A 16,275-nucleotide genomic window follows, 5' to 3' on the forward strand; every position below is an offset into this window, starting at 1 on the left:
TGTATTAATTAGTGATTCATTGCTGGTCAGTATTACAGCAGTCTACGGATCAGTTTGTGTTTGCAAGATTACTTTAGGATGACTATTTCATTTCTAGATTTGTTCATCTAAAAATTAAATGTAAATTTTCTTTTCTAAATGCAAGGTTTTGAAATTGTTCCAACAGTTTTTATGATTTTTATTTTTATTTTTTTGCTTTATGAATGTGACTTACTATATTTTGCCTCCCAAGTACTACCAACCATCTGTTGTAAATAATTATGCAAATTAAACTTTTTGAAGAAAACAACACTACTTGTCACTTTTTCTATATAGCAGGTAGCAAACCAGAAGTTTGCCCGTTTGGGCATTTAGTTACAGAAGTGGATGTTTCTTCTGAGAATTTTTATCATAATTCTGTTTTTTGTAACATTACAAAGCACACAGTTGCTAAACTCTACCAACTAGTGATAGGTGGCTTTTCAACGTTTTTTTATGCTACACAGCTTTTCCCACATAAGAGAAAATGCTCTGTCCAGAGCATCTCGTACATTTTCTGTGTTCACCCACGCGGCTTTTGACAAACTGTAAGCAGGACTTTTTACGCATTTTTTTTCTTTCGCCACTTTTTCTTAGATAACAGAATTGTTGAGGAAATGACTAAAGCTTGCCAAGTTGACAGACTCCTCCAGAGTGACGCGGGACCTCTTGTCTACTTCCGTTGCACTTCTTTCCTGTCATTTTAAGCAGAGGGACAGGTCTCAATAAGTATAAAAATAATAATAATGTAGTTTCATGTCTTGTAACAGCAGCAGCTCAGAGTAAACCTGTAATTATGTAGTGTTAGATGTAATTAATGAATCTCAAAATCCACCTGCTGTATAGGTCTTCTGTGGATTATGACATTTAATCAGAAGATAATATTAAACCCAAAGGTTTTAGTTAAAGAACAGTTTTTTTTATTACAGCAAAGAAGCCAAACATTACAGACAAGAATAATTATGAACCATGAATATTGACGTCATACTTAAACTGGCCTCTCATCCAGACACCAGCTTCTTTCTCTCTTCTTTGGGGCAACAACTTCCTAAGAAAAAAAAAACTGTCCCTTTTTTTTTTTACTCAGTGTCCCCAAAGTTGAATAATTAAGGTTTATTTTTGTATTGTACATACTTTCAAAAAACACCAATAATACATATTTAAAAACAAAAAAGTATGGATATGCATCTTTAAATTTCCTGCAATTTTTTTGGGTCCAATCAGAAATCTGTAGAAAAAGAAAAGTGAAGGCTGGTGTTCACCCACAGCATTTTTTGAGCACAAATGTTTATTCTTACATTTTTTGTTTTATCTACAATAGAACAAATGTTCTTAAACTGAACCCATCGTTGCTTTCAGAAACAGGGTGGAACGTCTGATCTTTTATTTACAATAAAGTTCAATCTGTTTAGCTCGTAAAGCCTCAAGAGAAGCATTTTCATGGATTAAACACAATGAATGCAGGTTCAAGGAACTGAAAACACTGATCGTCCGTAAGAACGCATTGGAGGTCAATGTCAAAAAATGCTTGTTTCAGTTTGGAAATGTAAATGATTAGGCACAATAAATGTACACGTATTACCGCTCTCCACGTTTCTTCCACTACGCCTGTTCACATGGCTCCCTGTATGTTCAGCGAGAACACTAAACAGGACATAAGGATGGAGGCAAGCAGCTCGTCCCGACTTATCAGGATGCAGGCCATCATCCAGGAACACTGAAACGCACCGATGTTCTACTGACCACAAACAGAAAAGTGGGTTTTTTTACACAAAAGAAAAACAAAACAGTAACTTTACAGAAAAATCTCAAAAAGAAAACAAAGACAATACTAGTGGATTTCACCTAAATACTGAATACTACTCCTAAAGCTTTAATACACAGCTTTCGTCCGGGATTCTCAAACTCTTCTTCATGGACTCAAAACTGATCAGATGTGATATCCGACATGATGATCCACGACAGGCTCAACAAATACTCCCATGATTCCGCATGAAGACGACTGGCTCGTTCGTCTCCATGAGCAGTTTAAGAAGCGCCGTCGGTGGAGTAAACGTGGAATGAAAAACGATTGTTCTTACAAGCAATGCAATAAACAAACAATAAATACAAACAATGTGCTTCATCCGTATAGACATATTTACACAAAGTCTTTGGCTTATGAATTAACATCAGCTACAAAATAATAGTATTCAAACAAAAAGTGTTGGCCACCAGTGCACAGAACAAATGGAGCCTGGGGTCAGTTCACTTCCAATTCATTCCAGGCCCAAAACGGAAGCAAAACTAGAAATCTGTTTTCTAAAACAGAGGAAACCGATTGAATAAATTCTGCCTAAATGTGTGTTTTTTTTTTTAAGTGAAGCTCTGTTTGTGAACTGGATGAATTAAAAATGCATTGGGCCCAGCCCTAAAACAAAACATAACTGTGATGAAAAGTGGTCTATTTTACAATTTGGGGTAGAAAAAGTACTTCAGCATTTATATTCAGTAGACTAGTACATGATACAACAAGAAGCAAAATGGAAAAAATAAAACGTGTAAACTCGTATTAATACAAAGGTAATAGTCTTCATCTATATTCGGTTATCAAACAGTTTTGTGTAACCAATTTAAAATAGGAACAACATTGGTGAAAGATCATGATGCTAAACCTCAGAATTCACTGTGACCTGACGATAACATGAAATAAACAAAAACATCCACAGAGTTTGGCTGGGCTGTAACATTAGGTTTCTGGTTCTGGTACAAAATTACAGGCTGCAAATATTCAGACATCACCATGATGAGATACTCAACACTGATGAAATACTCGGAAATCGGCGTGAAAATGGGAACATGGCACCACTTTAACTTGCAGTTCAACCCAAAAAAAAATAAAAATGTGGTTACAGCTTCGCAAAGAAAGGGAGACATCTACAGTTCACACTGAATACTGCAGCTGTAACAACACAAAGCATCGAGTTCATGGGGAAGGGGTTCGTGGTCGAGAAACTTGACATTTAAATTGGAGCTCAAAAACATACAGCAGCCCGCTGGCACTGAAAACGCTGCACCGTAAGCATAAAGATTCAAAAGCATTAACATCTTCTGCTGCAGTCCTCGTCATCTCGCTCTTGTTTAAAAGTCTGAAGGTTTCCTTTTGCCTATAACAACACTGTACAGAGCGGACTTTGATTGCACCGTTTGTCGAGCCAAAAAATAAAAATAAATTGATGCTACAGAACACGACAGAGGGGAATCAGGACCAAGCAAAGGCATAAGATCAAATACAAGAACAGAACAGAGGATCTTCACTTTCCTGTGAGCTTCTCTGCTCTTCTTAAGACGACTCGATGAACTCGAGAGCCAGGTCGTAGCAGAACCGATATTGTTCCTGTGGAAAAGTGGAAACAGATATTCAATAAGCTTAAAGTGCGTGGGAAAACAAGTTAATAAAAAAAATTAACAAAGCAATGCATTAAGACTACAATTAATACAGATGGTCGTTGGTAGGTTAATCACATTCTAATATAAGAGCAACTTACGGGAGTATCCACCATGTTGGGTTTGCTGTTTCTCAGAGTCTTCACGGCGTGGAACACATCAACCACGTTCTGTCTTTTTGCCATCTCACACACAATGCTACTGGCACAGAATACGCCACTACGCCCACCTCCATTTCTACAAAACACAGAAAATATTACATTCTGACCTCACAAACTGCACAAAATGTTTCAGGTGTTGGCACTTTTTATGGTGTCTGGCACAAATTACTGCTTGCTATAAAAAAGAAGCACCTGCCCACCGAAGAATCGCCAAATCTGACTGCTGTAAGCTCGAACCTGTCCTTTTAAAACTAAGTGTAAGGACTTGATGTGCTGTTAACTTACAGGCAATGCACAATGGTTCTTCCTTCTCCCTCCTCTCCCTCCCGCTGCCACTGGTCGACCTGAAGTATCAGTTTCAGGAAGGAGCGTTTGGATGCAGGTACGTCTCTGTGTCCGGCCCAACCGAGGTACTGGAACTGACGAACCATTAGGTAGCCCTCCTGTGGCTGGAACATTTAAAAAAAAAGACTGTCATACATAAGCAGATGTTTGCTGGGGAATTTGGCAAAAAATATTGAGCCCAGTTAACATGAATCAAATGAGCGTACTGACCCTGGTGAGGTTACAGACCCTGAAGAGTCTGCTAATGACATCACAGTCCATCGAGCAAGACATACATTCAACCTGGACTGGACCGTAACGCAGCATGCCCTCTTCTGGCCAGTACTGAGGACAACCCTATGTATGAACATAGATGTGAAAAAATAAAAACAATTAAAATTAAGAAATCTTTTGAACTTCTGAACACAATTTCCCTTCTCCTGCTAAATATTAGGATTTTTTCCTCTATTATTCTAATGTTGTTAGTGTGGTTGAACAAATACATGCAGTTTGTTGGGCATTTACTATAATCAAAAAGTGCTTTACCTGAGCCAAGTCGATCTCATTCAGCATCACCAGACTGGTACAGCCATAGTCATAAACTAGTCGCCAAAAGTCTTTAACTGTACTGGGCAAAGGATGCTGGGTAACGATGAATGCCGCAGGTTGCCGGTAGCTCTGCAGGCCAGAGACAAAACTGATTATTTGAAATGTTTCTTTCCCCAGAAAAAGAAGACACAGCATTATCAGACATCCGTCCCTGACATCTCTCTGCTGTTCTCTCTTCCACACACAATACAAGCAGCACAGTGTGTGAGATGGAGCAGAAGCATCATAAAACGGGGAATGTCTGGTCAGGTGATCATGCGGCGGGTCGGGAGCATGCAGACGCATTTAGACCAGATGTGCTATTTACATTTAAAGGACTCAGTTAGCCTTCTGTTCAGTTAGTTCAGCAGGTACACTTGAACAAAGATCACAGAAGAAAATGTGAAAATGCCAGCTGCACTGACATGTAACTGACTATTACTGCTACTGACATGATGAACTTACTGAACTGAGACTTAAATGAGCCCAACATTAGTCTGGATGAGAATGAGCGATTACACGTGGAACAGAGGCATGAATGACTTTGGTGGGTAAGAAATGATGATAGTGATAAGATTCTAGTGTCGCAATGAAAGTCTGTGAGTAAAACACGAAACCGGTTGCTGAACAACACCGAAGCCATGAAACAAATCCAGTATCGGAGATTTGAAGTCATATCCCGTTACCTGGAACTCTTCTGACAGCTTGGTTAGAGAGAGGCCAGAGGTAAGTGACTAAATTTGAAATATAAACATCTGAATCTCATTAGTTTTACACTGGCTGCGGCATTTTGTCCTCCAACAGCTTTGCTGGAGAGAAGCCACATTTCTATCAAGAAAAACATGCTTGTATTTCAATTTATTAATGACAGAAACTACTGACATACCTACAACCCACCCCTTACTGTGGTTTTTGTGCCTCTGACCAATTGAAAACGATCAAATAAACTGATCTCATCCTTACATTTCTGCAGAACCAATGTTGTTGTATTTTAGCTGATGGTACGTTTGAAACAGCCATGTCAACCGTTGCCAGAGCAATCAATTATTTTATTTTATTTTTTTTGTGGTGGCCAGAGAAGCTAGTGGTCGGTCTTTTTAGAACCTGGATTTGTCTCTAGCCTTCTGCTGCTAAAACCACAAACACAGCATCACACAAACAGGAAGGGGGAGTCTGTGTGTGTATATCTGTAGAAAATATATGCAAATATTTCAGGGTTTTTTTTTTTAAAATAAACTCTGTAGTCTTTTAAAAGTCAGTATCATTTTCAACAGAAAAAAAATGACTGCAGTTTGGGACAGAATAATACATCACATAAAGATGTGTTGTTACTTTTCTTAATCGTTGTGTTAAAAGCAACACATCTCTTCAGTTTTTACACATTGATGTCTTATGAAAAGACCACACCATGTCCCAAACTACTCCTGCTACATTAGTTGAAAATAACACAACCTTCCTGTACTACATGTGCATTTGATAAGGCATCGACTTACATCCATCAAAGCAGCATTGATGTAATTGCTGCTTTCTCCGTCTATTGTGATGAGAAAGGGCAGGCATCTATCAGGAGGAAGGCCATCCATAAAGCGGTTCTTATCTTGGTTTCTAGGCAACAGTGCAATGCTGCAGTCTTCTGACTGAGGCTGCGGAGTCACTGAGTTTAACGTCTGGCAACAAAGAGAAAAACTTAGTACACATCGTTAAAATGCAGGTACGTGCAAGTATAAGTATTGCGGAAAATGAACTGTTTATAAAGAAGTTTTTTTTTTTCTTGTTGTTGAGCCTCTGACTGTTAAATGTCCTCTGGACAAACAAGTTGGACCCGGTTTTCAATGTTTGTTGTTATTTAACAACCTAATCTAAGCATGTGAACACAAACAAGTTTATTCATATATTTTAAACTTTTATCATTTCACAACATTAGGTGACAATTTGTCATCAATTACTGCTTTATTTGTTCAGATTTGTAACGTGGAAGTTACTACTTTCCCAGCAAGACAGTTGAAAAATAAAAAATAAGAAAATTATGAGAAGAAAATTAAGGATGCTTTAAGAAGCAGAACTATAAACACAATACTAAATTCTTACATGGGTCATTAAAATCAACCCGGTTCCTAAGAATACAAATAATAGATGAAACAAATGTTTACTTGATCCACAACTCTTCCTCCTAAAAAAAAAAAAACTAACTTCACCTCATGTTTCTAAACAAACACAGCGAAAACTTAAAAGGTCTGTCATTAAAAGCAAAAAGTTCCCAGTTTACCTGGAACTCATCCTTCAGGTGTGATGAGTTGGTCTGGGAGTCGATGCGAATCAACTCATAATACGCTGCTTTGAACTCACAGACTGGTATTGCTGTCTCTCCGCATAGACAAGCCTCTAGGATGGCATCGTGGATGAAGATATACTGCTCCTGTTCGAGATTCAAACCACAGTTAAATATTTAAAACAGGAAAGACATAATAAATACTGCAAAAGTGAAACACCCACACATATAAGACAAGAAAAAGTTGAAGTAAAGGTGAAAGTGAGGATGAAGACGCTGTATGTGAAGTGAAGACTCATGGAAAATGGATGTATGGATGAGATGAAATGAAATTATGTCGTGGCTTTTCTTACTTTTGTGTCAATCTGCATAGAAAATTGCATATTTGAAACTTTTTAAGCTGATAACAGATGAACCCTCTAAGATATGACAGAATCTGAGCCTGCTGGACTAAAACAGGCTGACGCTGAAGAAGCAAACTGTCTGCGGTAAATCTGATTTTAGAATAAAGAAAAGCTTTATTCCAGACACCTTTGGTCAGAATTTAACCATATTTACGTTCTGACTGTGATGAGGTGACTTGTGTATGAAAATGTTAGATATCTACCTACAGCTTAGCCATCTGTGCCATGCTGATGGCTGATTCTGAAGGTGAGGGTTTTCTTCTGTCTAATCTAAGGAGAGGATGCAGATGGAGGATGGGTAATGCAGTCACCTCAGTCTGTACCATGTTGATCCTCCTGGAGCGGAGAGCTTTTACACAGTTGTAGATGTCGACGACTCCTTCTCTCTCCGCCATGTCCAACATGATGTCAATCACAATGAAACAGCCTGTGCGCCCTGCTCCGGCACTGCAGGGAGATGGATGGTAAGTTGTATATTTAAAATGTCAAAACCAATATTCATTTTAATCTCTACAAGTCCAGAAGGCATTCTAGATTCAATGCTTAGACCTACTTATTGGCCCTCATTGTAGAAATGCGTAAAATTATTTCCTCTTTTATTGCAGAAGCATAATCTAACACAAAAAAAGTTCAGGAAGTAAATCAGATTGTATCACTATCATAAAAGGTTAATCTTTACCATGGTTGTCAATAAGTGTGGCCAGCATTGTAATGTTTACTATGTAAAAAGCTGCATAAATACCTGCAGTGAACCACTATTGGCCCGGCGGACGGAGGGTTGGACATTTTGACTCTGCGGATGAAGGAAAGTAGTCCAGTGGCGTGATACGGAACGCCGTGATCAGGCCAGCCAGTGAAGTGGAATTGCTTGACCTCTCGCACCTCATTGAAGCCACGCTGAACGAAAACAAATAGGCTTTGTTAGTGTAGAAGAAGCAACAAGACACAGGAAGTTTTTTCTTAGAGCTATTAAACATAGATCCATGGTGCCACTGAGTGTTGAATTTCATACAAATGACCATATTAAAAAAATATATTTGTGTTTTCAATAGAATGCAGATAGAATTTTGAAACAAAGTAGGCAAGATAATACATTCAGGAGATTAGTTTCACTGTTAAAAATTTTGTAAAGTCTGGTTTAAGTTTTAAATCCGTTCCCAAAAACTTAAAACACACTGTTTTCTTCTCAAATTGTCACTTTTAAACATTTTACAGTAAAAGTTACACATAACAAAAAGTGAAAAGTGTCTAATAACATCATAGAAGCTCATAATTTCAAATTGGAATGAAGAAGGTAAAGCATGACTTACCCTCTCCAGGGTGAAAGTGCGGACCACATATTCAGCCAAGGGCTCCACCTCCACAAAAGTCACTTTGAAGTCTCCATACACCTCAGCGTCATCCGGCCAGTACTTGTAGCACTTAACCTGGAAAAAAAGCAAACATCAAGATTATGTTAGAAATGACAAAAACCACACTCCACGTGATAAGGTTTAGATTGCTAAAATAAATAGATTTGATTCTAGTGTTGGAAAAAAAATACATTTTATGCTGCTAAAGATTTGTGTGTAAAGAACAAAACAAGGCATTTTCAAATAACGTAACCTTGCTACACATGATAAACAAAAAAAAGAGCAACTTACCCTTCCAACCTCCACCAGATTGGTTACCATAACAATGCAAGCCGACTGTTCCTGCCACACCATCCTCCAGAAATCATAGACCGTCTCATGAACAGGACCTAGACACAGACACAACATTTCTTTAAAATAAAATAATATGTTTTGTGAACAGACATCAATCTCATGAAAAACAGGAACTTAAATTGTTTCTCTATCTTACCTTGAGTAGCTATGTAGTGGCTTGGTCTCTGATATCCCTGAAAGCACAACACTGGGGTCAATATGTTATGATAATATTTGGATTATTTACCACAAACCTTTGTTTTAATTGGCTGGAAATGTAGGAGGAGAAATATTTCTCACTGCCTTGACAAGACTTTGGTTTTCTTTTTTCTGCAGCTGAGCAATAGTGTAAGGGGCTGGATGTCTTTTATATTAGTTTTACATCTAATTATTACTTTGCTATGTTGTTACAACACAACTGTACATGTCATGCACACCTATCAAACCTGAAAACGCGTGAAAAATTGGGGGCAACGCACAAAGTTTCAAGATACACAAAGATCTGAAGAAAGATGGCAGGTGGGCAAGATGAAGCGAAATCTTTCATGCAGCAGAAGCCCCAGCAACTCAAGGATCTGCATCGTCTTTTGATGCACATCAGGACAGTTCAATGCATGGATGTGTAGGTGGACTGGTGTGAAAAAGGCTGAGGGGCGTGAATGAAAGAATCTACAGTGATACTTACATCCCTGTACAGCCAAATCTACAGCCCAAGCCACAGGCAGAAAGAACAAGTGGAGGAAGGAAAGAAAGAAAGCACAACAATGTCAGTGGGTGTCAATCAGAAAAAAAAGCTGTATTGACATAATGGAAGACCATAAACATGCCAAATAGTGGATCTAAGAGTGCAAATTAGACTGAATAGAAAAGACACTGCAACAGCCAAGTTAGCTGCATCAGGAAGGGTTGGAGAGTGTCTATACTATTCAAACTAATTTCTGTTTCTTTTTAGCTATTGCATGCATGTAAATGAGAGTAAATTATAGTACAGAAAGGCATGCTGTAAGCATTGTAAAAGCATGACATGATTAAAAGACATACACAGGTGTAGAAGCAAGAACTGGAAAAAAAAAGAAGTAAAAGATGGAAATGACTGACAGATGCTAACCATGCTACCAAGCAACAGTTAAATGGACCAGCAGATGACTGAAAAGAAATTGAATATGAATAATGCAAGTTCATCTGTTTACACGTTGAATATAATGTTTCTGAATCGGGTTTACGTGTTTCAATAAGTGTGGCATGAGAAGCTGTGAGTACATAGAAGCTAGTTGCATTTGGTTAGCTTTGGAAAGGTCAAATACTAAAACCTGAAAATGCGTAACCTGGATTTGTCCAAGGTTCTCAAAAACAACCAATGTCACTATTCACATCTAAACCCCACAAGTTCCGACATTTTACTATTTTTATTCTTTAATTAAAGGGCATAAAGATAAAGTTTTTTTTTTTCTTAAACCAGCTACATCACATCCCTATGTATGTATATCGTCGTTCACATTTCCCACCCGTGCACCAATGATTAAACATTTTACATCTAAATAATGGCAAAATTGTCCTCTGTTATGTGTAGAAAGGATGTGTTAATGGATGAACTAATCTTGAAATAAGACAAAAGAACAAGCATCTTTGAAAAACACAGAAACTGCATGTGTGGGGTGATTTTGGCACTGCTGGATGCATAAAATGGTTTGATGGATGACTGATAGACGCAATAAAGGTATATAGGCCTGACATACGAGCGAGGGAGTGTGGTTTCGTTGGTTTCGTTGGGAGCCAATAGTAGCATTCGATGTGTTTCCACTTACATCGATGTAGTTAGCGTTGATGTAGTCGGAGGACGGGTCGTCTTCAATGGGCTGCAGAATAACCCTTGAATGATCATCTAGAGAAAGATAAGAAGAAATTGCATTGTTTGAGTAAAATCTATTTTAAATTAAATTTACAGCAACAAGAATTAGGAAACAGAGACAGTATTTCATTAGGACTTTGTAGTGTTTGTTATTTTGGTTCATAATTTTGAAACCAAATTGGAAATTGAAGCCATTCTGGGCTAAACATCAGATTTTAACTGAAAAATGACAGTGCAGAAGGACTAAAGCAATTTTTGTTTTTTAAGCTCTTTAAAAATGAATAGCTTAAAAACTAAGCTCTTAGTTTTTCAAACCAGTCAAAACCAAAGACTCAGGTCAAGATTTTGCTCAATTCAACTAATTCAAAATCCAAAGACGTGTTCTTAGTCCTTGTCACTTAATATTTCTTTATTTCATCCTCACAAATTTGTAATGTGTGTTCCTAAAGGTACAGAAATGAATTTTGCATACTTACAAGCTATAATGTTTCCATAGCGATTTTTAGTCCGATTCTGCTCTTTCTTTGCCACATCCCAAGTTGCTGACTGGCCCTCAAAGAAACTCTGAATCACAAACAACAGAAAGGAAAGTTTACAACGTATGCATCATCAAATATAATAAAACTGGATAACATACAAGTGCACAGCATAAAAAAAAATGAAGTGAATTCTTGGCTTTCTTAATACTTGCAAATTCTCATCATTTCTATTAGACCGTAAAATTGTTTGCGGTTCTTGGACTGAATAGTTAACAGTATTACTTCATATTCCTCCTTGAAGCCATAGCTGTCAGATGTTTTCATGAGGTTGATGTGCTGCAGAAGGTCAGCCACTCTGATGGCAGGGTGCAGCTGTCCTGTCTGATAAGGAGACTCTGTTCCTTCACAGTGATAGCGAGGAACATCCAGAAGTCTGCTATTCTCGGCTGCAGAAGCACTGTGGTTTTCATCTGCAAGCAGAGAGAAAGAGCCAAAAAAAAAAAGAAAGTTAACAGAAGCTAGATTTTGAAAAATCAAACACATGGCTTTATAATTTCTACGTTACGATTCCTAGAAGGATTTGTTTTTGATTCATTTTGATGCAAGATAGGTTATTTAAAGTTATCTAAAGATAGGTGTCAGAAAAAGGAACACGAAGAAAAATACAAAGAATTACATATCTAAAATTTAAAATTGCTCTATTAAGTATGACACTTTATTCTGATGTAAGAAACCAATTTCCTTAAACCAAACAACAAACAAACATGGTCCATTTTTTCCTTATTTACTCACCTGTGATTGGAACTACATGTAAATGCAGCATAAAAGGAAAAAGAGCAACAGAGTTCATTCAGACTTTCTTAGTCATTCAGATTAAATTCTGATCTGCTTGCAAGAAGTTCACAAATCTATGCACAATGGATGATACAAGAATGAAAAATTATAACATGCAAAATAATGTTCAAACTGGAAACATATTGAAAAAACGTGTCCTTTTGCTTGAACGCCACTACAGTGCCACCTAGTGGAAATGTGCTTAATTAACTTTTCATTTCATATAAAGCTCTGAAACCTACTTAGAGTACATTCATTTTTCTGGGTTTATTTCTTGGCATCGATACTCCGATTTGACTTTGAAGATTGTAAAGTACAGAGTTACTGAGAAATGAATTGATCTCAACAGCTGATTTTGTAAAACATCTAGGAGCGAAAACAGGTGGTAATGACTTAATAACGGCTTTACATTATTAAAGCCATTAATAATATCTTGGATTGCTAAAATATTAGATTAGCAATCCGAGATATTGCTAATGCAACATATTGGATTAGTGAGACATCGCAACACATCTTCAGCTCTTGTTTATTAGCAGGCACTGTTTATTTAATCTAACGGATGCTTTTCTCTACTCTGAGGACATGTTAGCTCATTACTGACTGTTAAAGTTTAGTTAAGCTGTCGTCCAGCCAGTTTACAGTAAACCTGACCTGACAGTGTGTCTTAATTTACTACTTCCTGCTACTTCATCCTCCACTGTGACTTGATTGGCTAAGACAGATTGGAACTGCGCCCTTCACTCCACATTAGAGGCAATGGACCAGTTAATTAACACAGTTTGGTGGCATTGTGGTAGTAGAGGCCTTAAGGTTATGTCAGAACGGCACATCATGCGACAGTGTCAACGCCGCACAAACAAGCACACTGGGAGTGCGATGCCACAGCTGCAGCAACACCCACATTGGGAAAAAAAGCTACAGATTTCATAATTTAAGACTTTTAGACCAAAATAACACCGGAGAGTTGCATCTATAAAAGGCGCTCAGGAAATTCACTGAGCAGTAACCTTTCAAACAAAGACACAGAGGTGTCACAGATTTATTCTGCTGTAATTTTCGTGATACATTTTTGTCCGTTTTTGAGTACAAAGTGGTCTTTTTGTGGATGTAGAAAGATTTCCAAGGAAGATAGCTGGTAATTACTGTGAATATCAATATCTCTCAGCGGGGGAGCAGAAACCGTGTTTGGAGCTGGAAATGATTGAACATGAACCCCGAATAATGACTGAAGTGTTTGGCTGCTGGCCAAATACAAATTGGTGATAGGTGTCGAATCACATAAAAGATGACCATGAGGCTCTTTTTATCTTTGACATTTCACACTAACTTTGACAATTATGTTGTTTATATGATTCTCCAATATGAAAAAAACTTACATAGGTCTAATACTAATTGACCTTCGGTATAAAGAATAAAAATATTTTCAGGATGTAAATTTTGAATAAATCAACCTATCAGGGACAAAAGGATAAATGGCAGATGTTTAAGTATGGAGCATTTCTTTTTTAAGGGAGAATTTAACTACGTCCAACAGCTAATTAATGGTGCACAGGGACAAAGATGTCAGGGCAACAAGCATATGGGATGGATGACAACAGTCGGTGATTTCTAAAGGGTAAAATGTTGGTCGATAAATGGGACAGTCAATAACTTCCAAAGTCTCACCTAACACTGCAGTAGGAACCAGAGGATCGTTGGGCACTAAGGAAGGAAACAAGGTGTGAAAGTAATTTAAAATGTCTGACTTTTCAACGTCTCTGAGGGTTGAATTATTCTCCACCTACTTGAACTGAGGTTTCTCTTATATAAACATATGGAACCACTATTTAGTCACAGCAAGTTATTCAACATTTAACTTAGATCTCAACTATAACTGAAAAGTTAATTCCTTTTAGTAATTTGGTGTAGAAATTGAAAAGTATACATTACACAGATCAGCTAGATCAGCATGTAATTCCGATATTTATGGATGTGTTGATATAATTTTTTATTCTGGACACAACTTCTAACTTTTAGAATTACAACCCTGGACTGGCATAGACAGTGAAAGAAAAATAGATAGATGAGAAACTTGGCAGTTTCAAAGAAGACAAAGTTTAAAAACCTACATCTGTTGTTGTAGTTATGGGAGTCCATGAATGTCACAGCCATTGGATCCTCTCCGTGCAGAGTGGACTGATCTGCATAGCTGCGGTCCATTGCATTCACCATGTGTGTCATTTCCTGTCTCGTTGTTCCAATGGCATCCTTTCGCTTTTTAGCCAGTTTCCTGTTTGAAGAACAAGAAAACCCGGTCAGTCATTACTAACAATTACAGAGCAGCAATGTGTCTGCAGACCTCAGCATAAAAAAAAAAAAAAAAAGATTTAGATATATTAAATGGTTATACAGGATGTCCTAATTAGACAGGGGGGCGGGGGCTGCTTGCTGCTAATCCAAGATGCAGAGTTTAGAGCCAGTGCTGAGGGGAAACACGAAAAGAAGCAGGGAGCAGAATAAAAGCAAGGAAGAAGAGAGGAAAGACCAAGCAAGGACAGTAGGAGTCAAATTAAAGGGTCAGAAAGAGAAGAACTGGGAAAGAACCTCCCATGGAAACCACAGAAAATCCTCATTGAAGTTGGTTATTTTCCAAAAAATAAAGGAAAACATGTTCACCTTAAATCAGTTTTTTGATGAGAGAGTATGTCGTTAAATGCCTTAGCATCCCATTTTTTTAAAGCCCATAGGAAAAAAAACAAAACAAAACAAAAAAAACTTTAATTTTGTGTGATCTTTTATAAAGCAAATACAGTACTGTACAATTTTTAGCCTTTATTATCATATTTGGCACCCCAATGCAGCAAAAAGAAGTTATCTTCCAACTGGTAGTTGACTAGTTTAATATGCTCTCAATGAACATTATGTATGTTCTTATAAAAGTATGACTGGGAAAAAAATGCTGCTTAAGAAATAAAACAAAAAACAACAAATGACAGGTTAACTAAAAGTTCAACCCAGTGACAATTTTCATTGTTTGATAGACGAAGCTTTAACATGTTTTGGAGGAAAGTTGTTGTTCTTCTATCTGATCGTACAAATCTATCTCAGTTATTTTCCACAATACACCAGGTTAACCTTTAAGATCAAAAACAGAGACTCGGAAATTTAGCAAAAGTAGAAATTGGAATAATGACCAGGTTTGGCTGTTTGTGTTTTTATTCCTCTTGAACTCACATGGAAGAATAAGAACTTGAGAGGAAAGATGCTCATAGTATAATTTATATTACATACCCAGCTACTGACGTTGACATTGTTATGTACCTTACACTGTATGTATGAACATACGTAGTTTTGTCTCACTTAGATTACAAAAGTAAAAATGATTTTAGCAATTTTTTTTCATTACGTAGTAATATTTACATACAAATTGTAATTGTTCATATATTACACAAAAAAACTTGTAATTCTTTTACTAACAATAAATATGTAAAAGTGAATTAAGTTAACGGAAATAAAAGTCAAGAACAATTTAAGATTGTCAGATGACAGTCATCAGAAAAAGAATTGATGACTATATCAAAATAGAATGAACATATCACATTTGCATCATTTTGAGTTTGTGATTAAATTCTGTGCAGTTGAATAATAATAATAATAATAATAATAATAATAATAATAATAATAATGTTACTGATTCAGTTTGTTACAGTCAATGTTTCAGGCTGCAGCGATGAAACACATGTCAAACGTTTCGATATTTTTTTTCCACCAATTACTGTTTCTGGATGCGTTTTGGTCGCAGCGAGTTACAGACAATGACAAACAAAGAGCGAAGAACCCACGACAACAGAAAGAGAGCCATTAGGAGCTACCAACACAAAGTCCCGCAAAGGAAGCCAGTTTGCTGAAATCCAAACGCCGAGGAGTTTTATTGTGATACCTGTGACTTGATGAACAGATGGATGACCACATGACTACATGCACACAAAGAGCTACCAGTCACAAGTGCAGCATTCTTTTTTCAATTAACACTCTTAGGCCAGTGTTGTCCCAGTTTATCGCTGACTTTACGCCTGCTTCGGAGCAACTTTGGAGCATGTAGAGGACACCAGGGGCAAGGTCAATTCTCAATCATTTTAGTCCTTTTTATACATTCTAGCACTGCTAGAGATTCAACATTCATGTAATTGTAATTTCTTTCTTTAAAAGCACCAGCGCGATTTGCTTAAAAAAAAAATAAAATAAAAAAAATAATTTAT

The 16,275-nt window shown here is 37.2% G+C and overlaps 1 protein-coding gene across 15 annotated transcripts in view; it reads right to left on the reverse strand.

Annotated features, from left to right (window-relative positions):
• Nucleotides 1-1,116: 1,116 nt before the first annotated feature.
• The window catches only part of ptprk (protein tyrosine phosphatase receptor type K), a 102,421-nt gene continuing 87,262 nt past the window's right edge, over nucleotides 1,117-16,275 (reverse strand). For 3 of the 15 annotated variants that reach the window (XM_008397408.2, XM_008397409.2, XM_008397403.2), the window contains 20 exons: nucleotides 14,146-14,306; nucleotides 13,703-13,738; nucleotides 11,996-12,007; nucleotides 11,486-11,673; nucleotides 11,201-11,288; nucleotides 10,612-10,757; nucleotides 9,561-9,578; nucleotides 9,033-9,069; nucleotides 8,834-8,931; nucleotides 8,501-8,617; nucleotides 7,933-8,087; nucleotides 7,502-7,637; nucleotides 6,784-6,933; nucleotides 6,011-6,184; nucleotides 5,204-5,221; nucleotides 4,476-4,607; nucleotides 4,161-4,286; nucleotides 3,891-4,054; nucleotides 3,546-3,681; nucleotides 1,117-3,394 (listed from right to left, as the gene is read on the reverse strand). In XM_008397408.2, the coding sequence (XP_008395630.1) occupies nucleotides 3,341-3,394; nucleotides 3,546-3,681; nucleotides 3,891-4,054; nucleotides 4,161-4,286; nucleotides 4,476-4,607; nucleotides 5,204-5,221; nucleotides 6,011-6,184; nucleotides 6,784-6,933; nucleotides 7,502-7,637; nucleotides 7,933-8,087; nucleotides 8,501-8,617; nucleotides 8,834-8,931; nucleotides 9,033-9,069; nucleotides 9,561-9,578; nucleotides 10,612-10,757; nucleotides 11,201-11,288; nucleotides 11,486-11,673; nucleotides 11,996-12,007; nucleotides 13,703-13,738; nucleotides 14,146-14,306 (2,146 nt within the window). In that variant the 3' untranslated portion in view covers nucleotides 1,117-3,340. The remainder of the gene's footprint in view (nucleotides 3,395-3,545; nucleotides 3,682-3,890; nucleotides 4,055-4,160; nucleotides 4,287-4,475; nucleotides 4,608-5,203; nucleotides 5,222-6,010; nucleotides 6,185-6,783; nucleotides 6,934-7,501; nucleotides 7,638-7,932; nucleotides 8,088-8,500; nucleotides 8,618-8,833; nucleotides 8,932-9,032; nucleotides 9,070-9,560; nucleotides 9,579-10,611; nucleotides 10,758-11,200; nucleotides 11,289-11,485; nucleotides 11,674-11,995; nucleotides 12,008-13,702; nucleotides 13,739-14,145; nucleotides 14,307-16,275) is intronic. The other 12 variants (XM_008397421.2, XM_008397418.2, XM_008397412.2 and 9 more) reach the window with 11 other exon arrangements.

This window comes from Poecilia reticulata, linkage group LG21 (assembly GCF_000633615.1).
Source record: "Poecilia reticulata strain Guanapo linkage group LG21, Guppy_female_1.0+MT, whole genome shotgun sequence".
Taxonomy (NCBI): domain Eukaryota; kingdom Metazoa; phylum Chordata; class Actinopteri; order Cyprinodontiformes; family Poeciliidae; genus Poecilia; species Poecilia reticulata.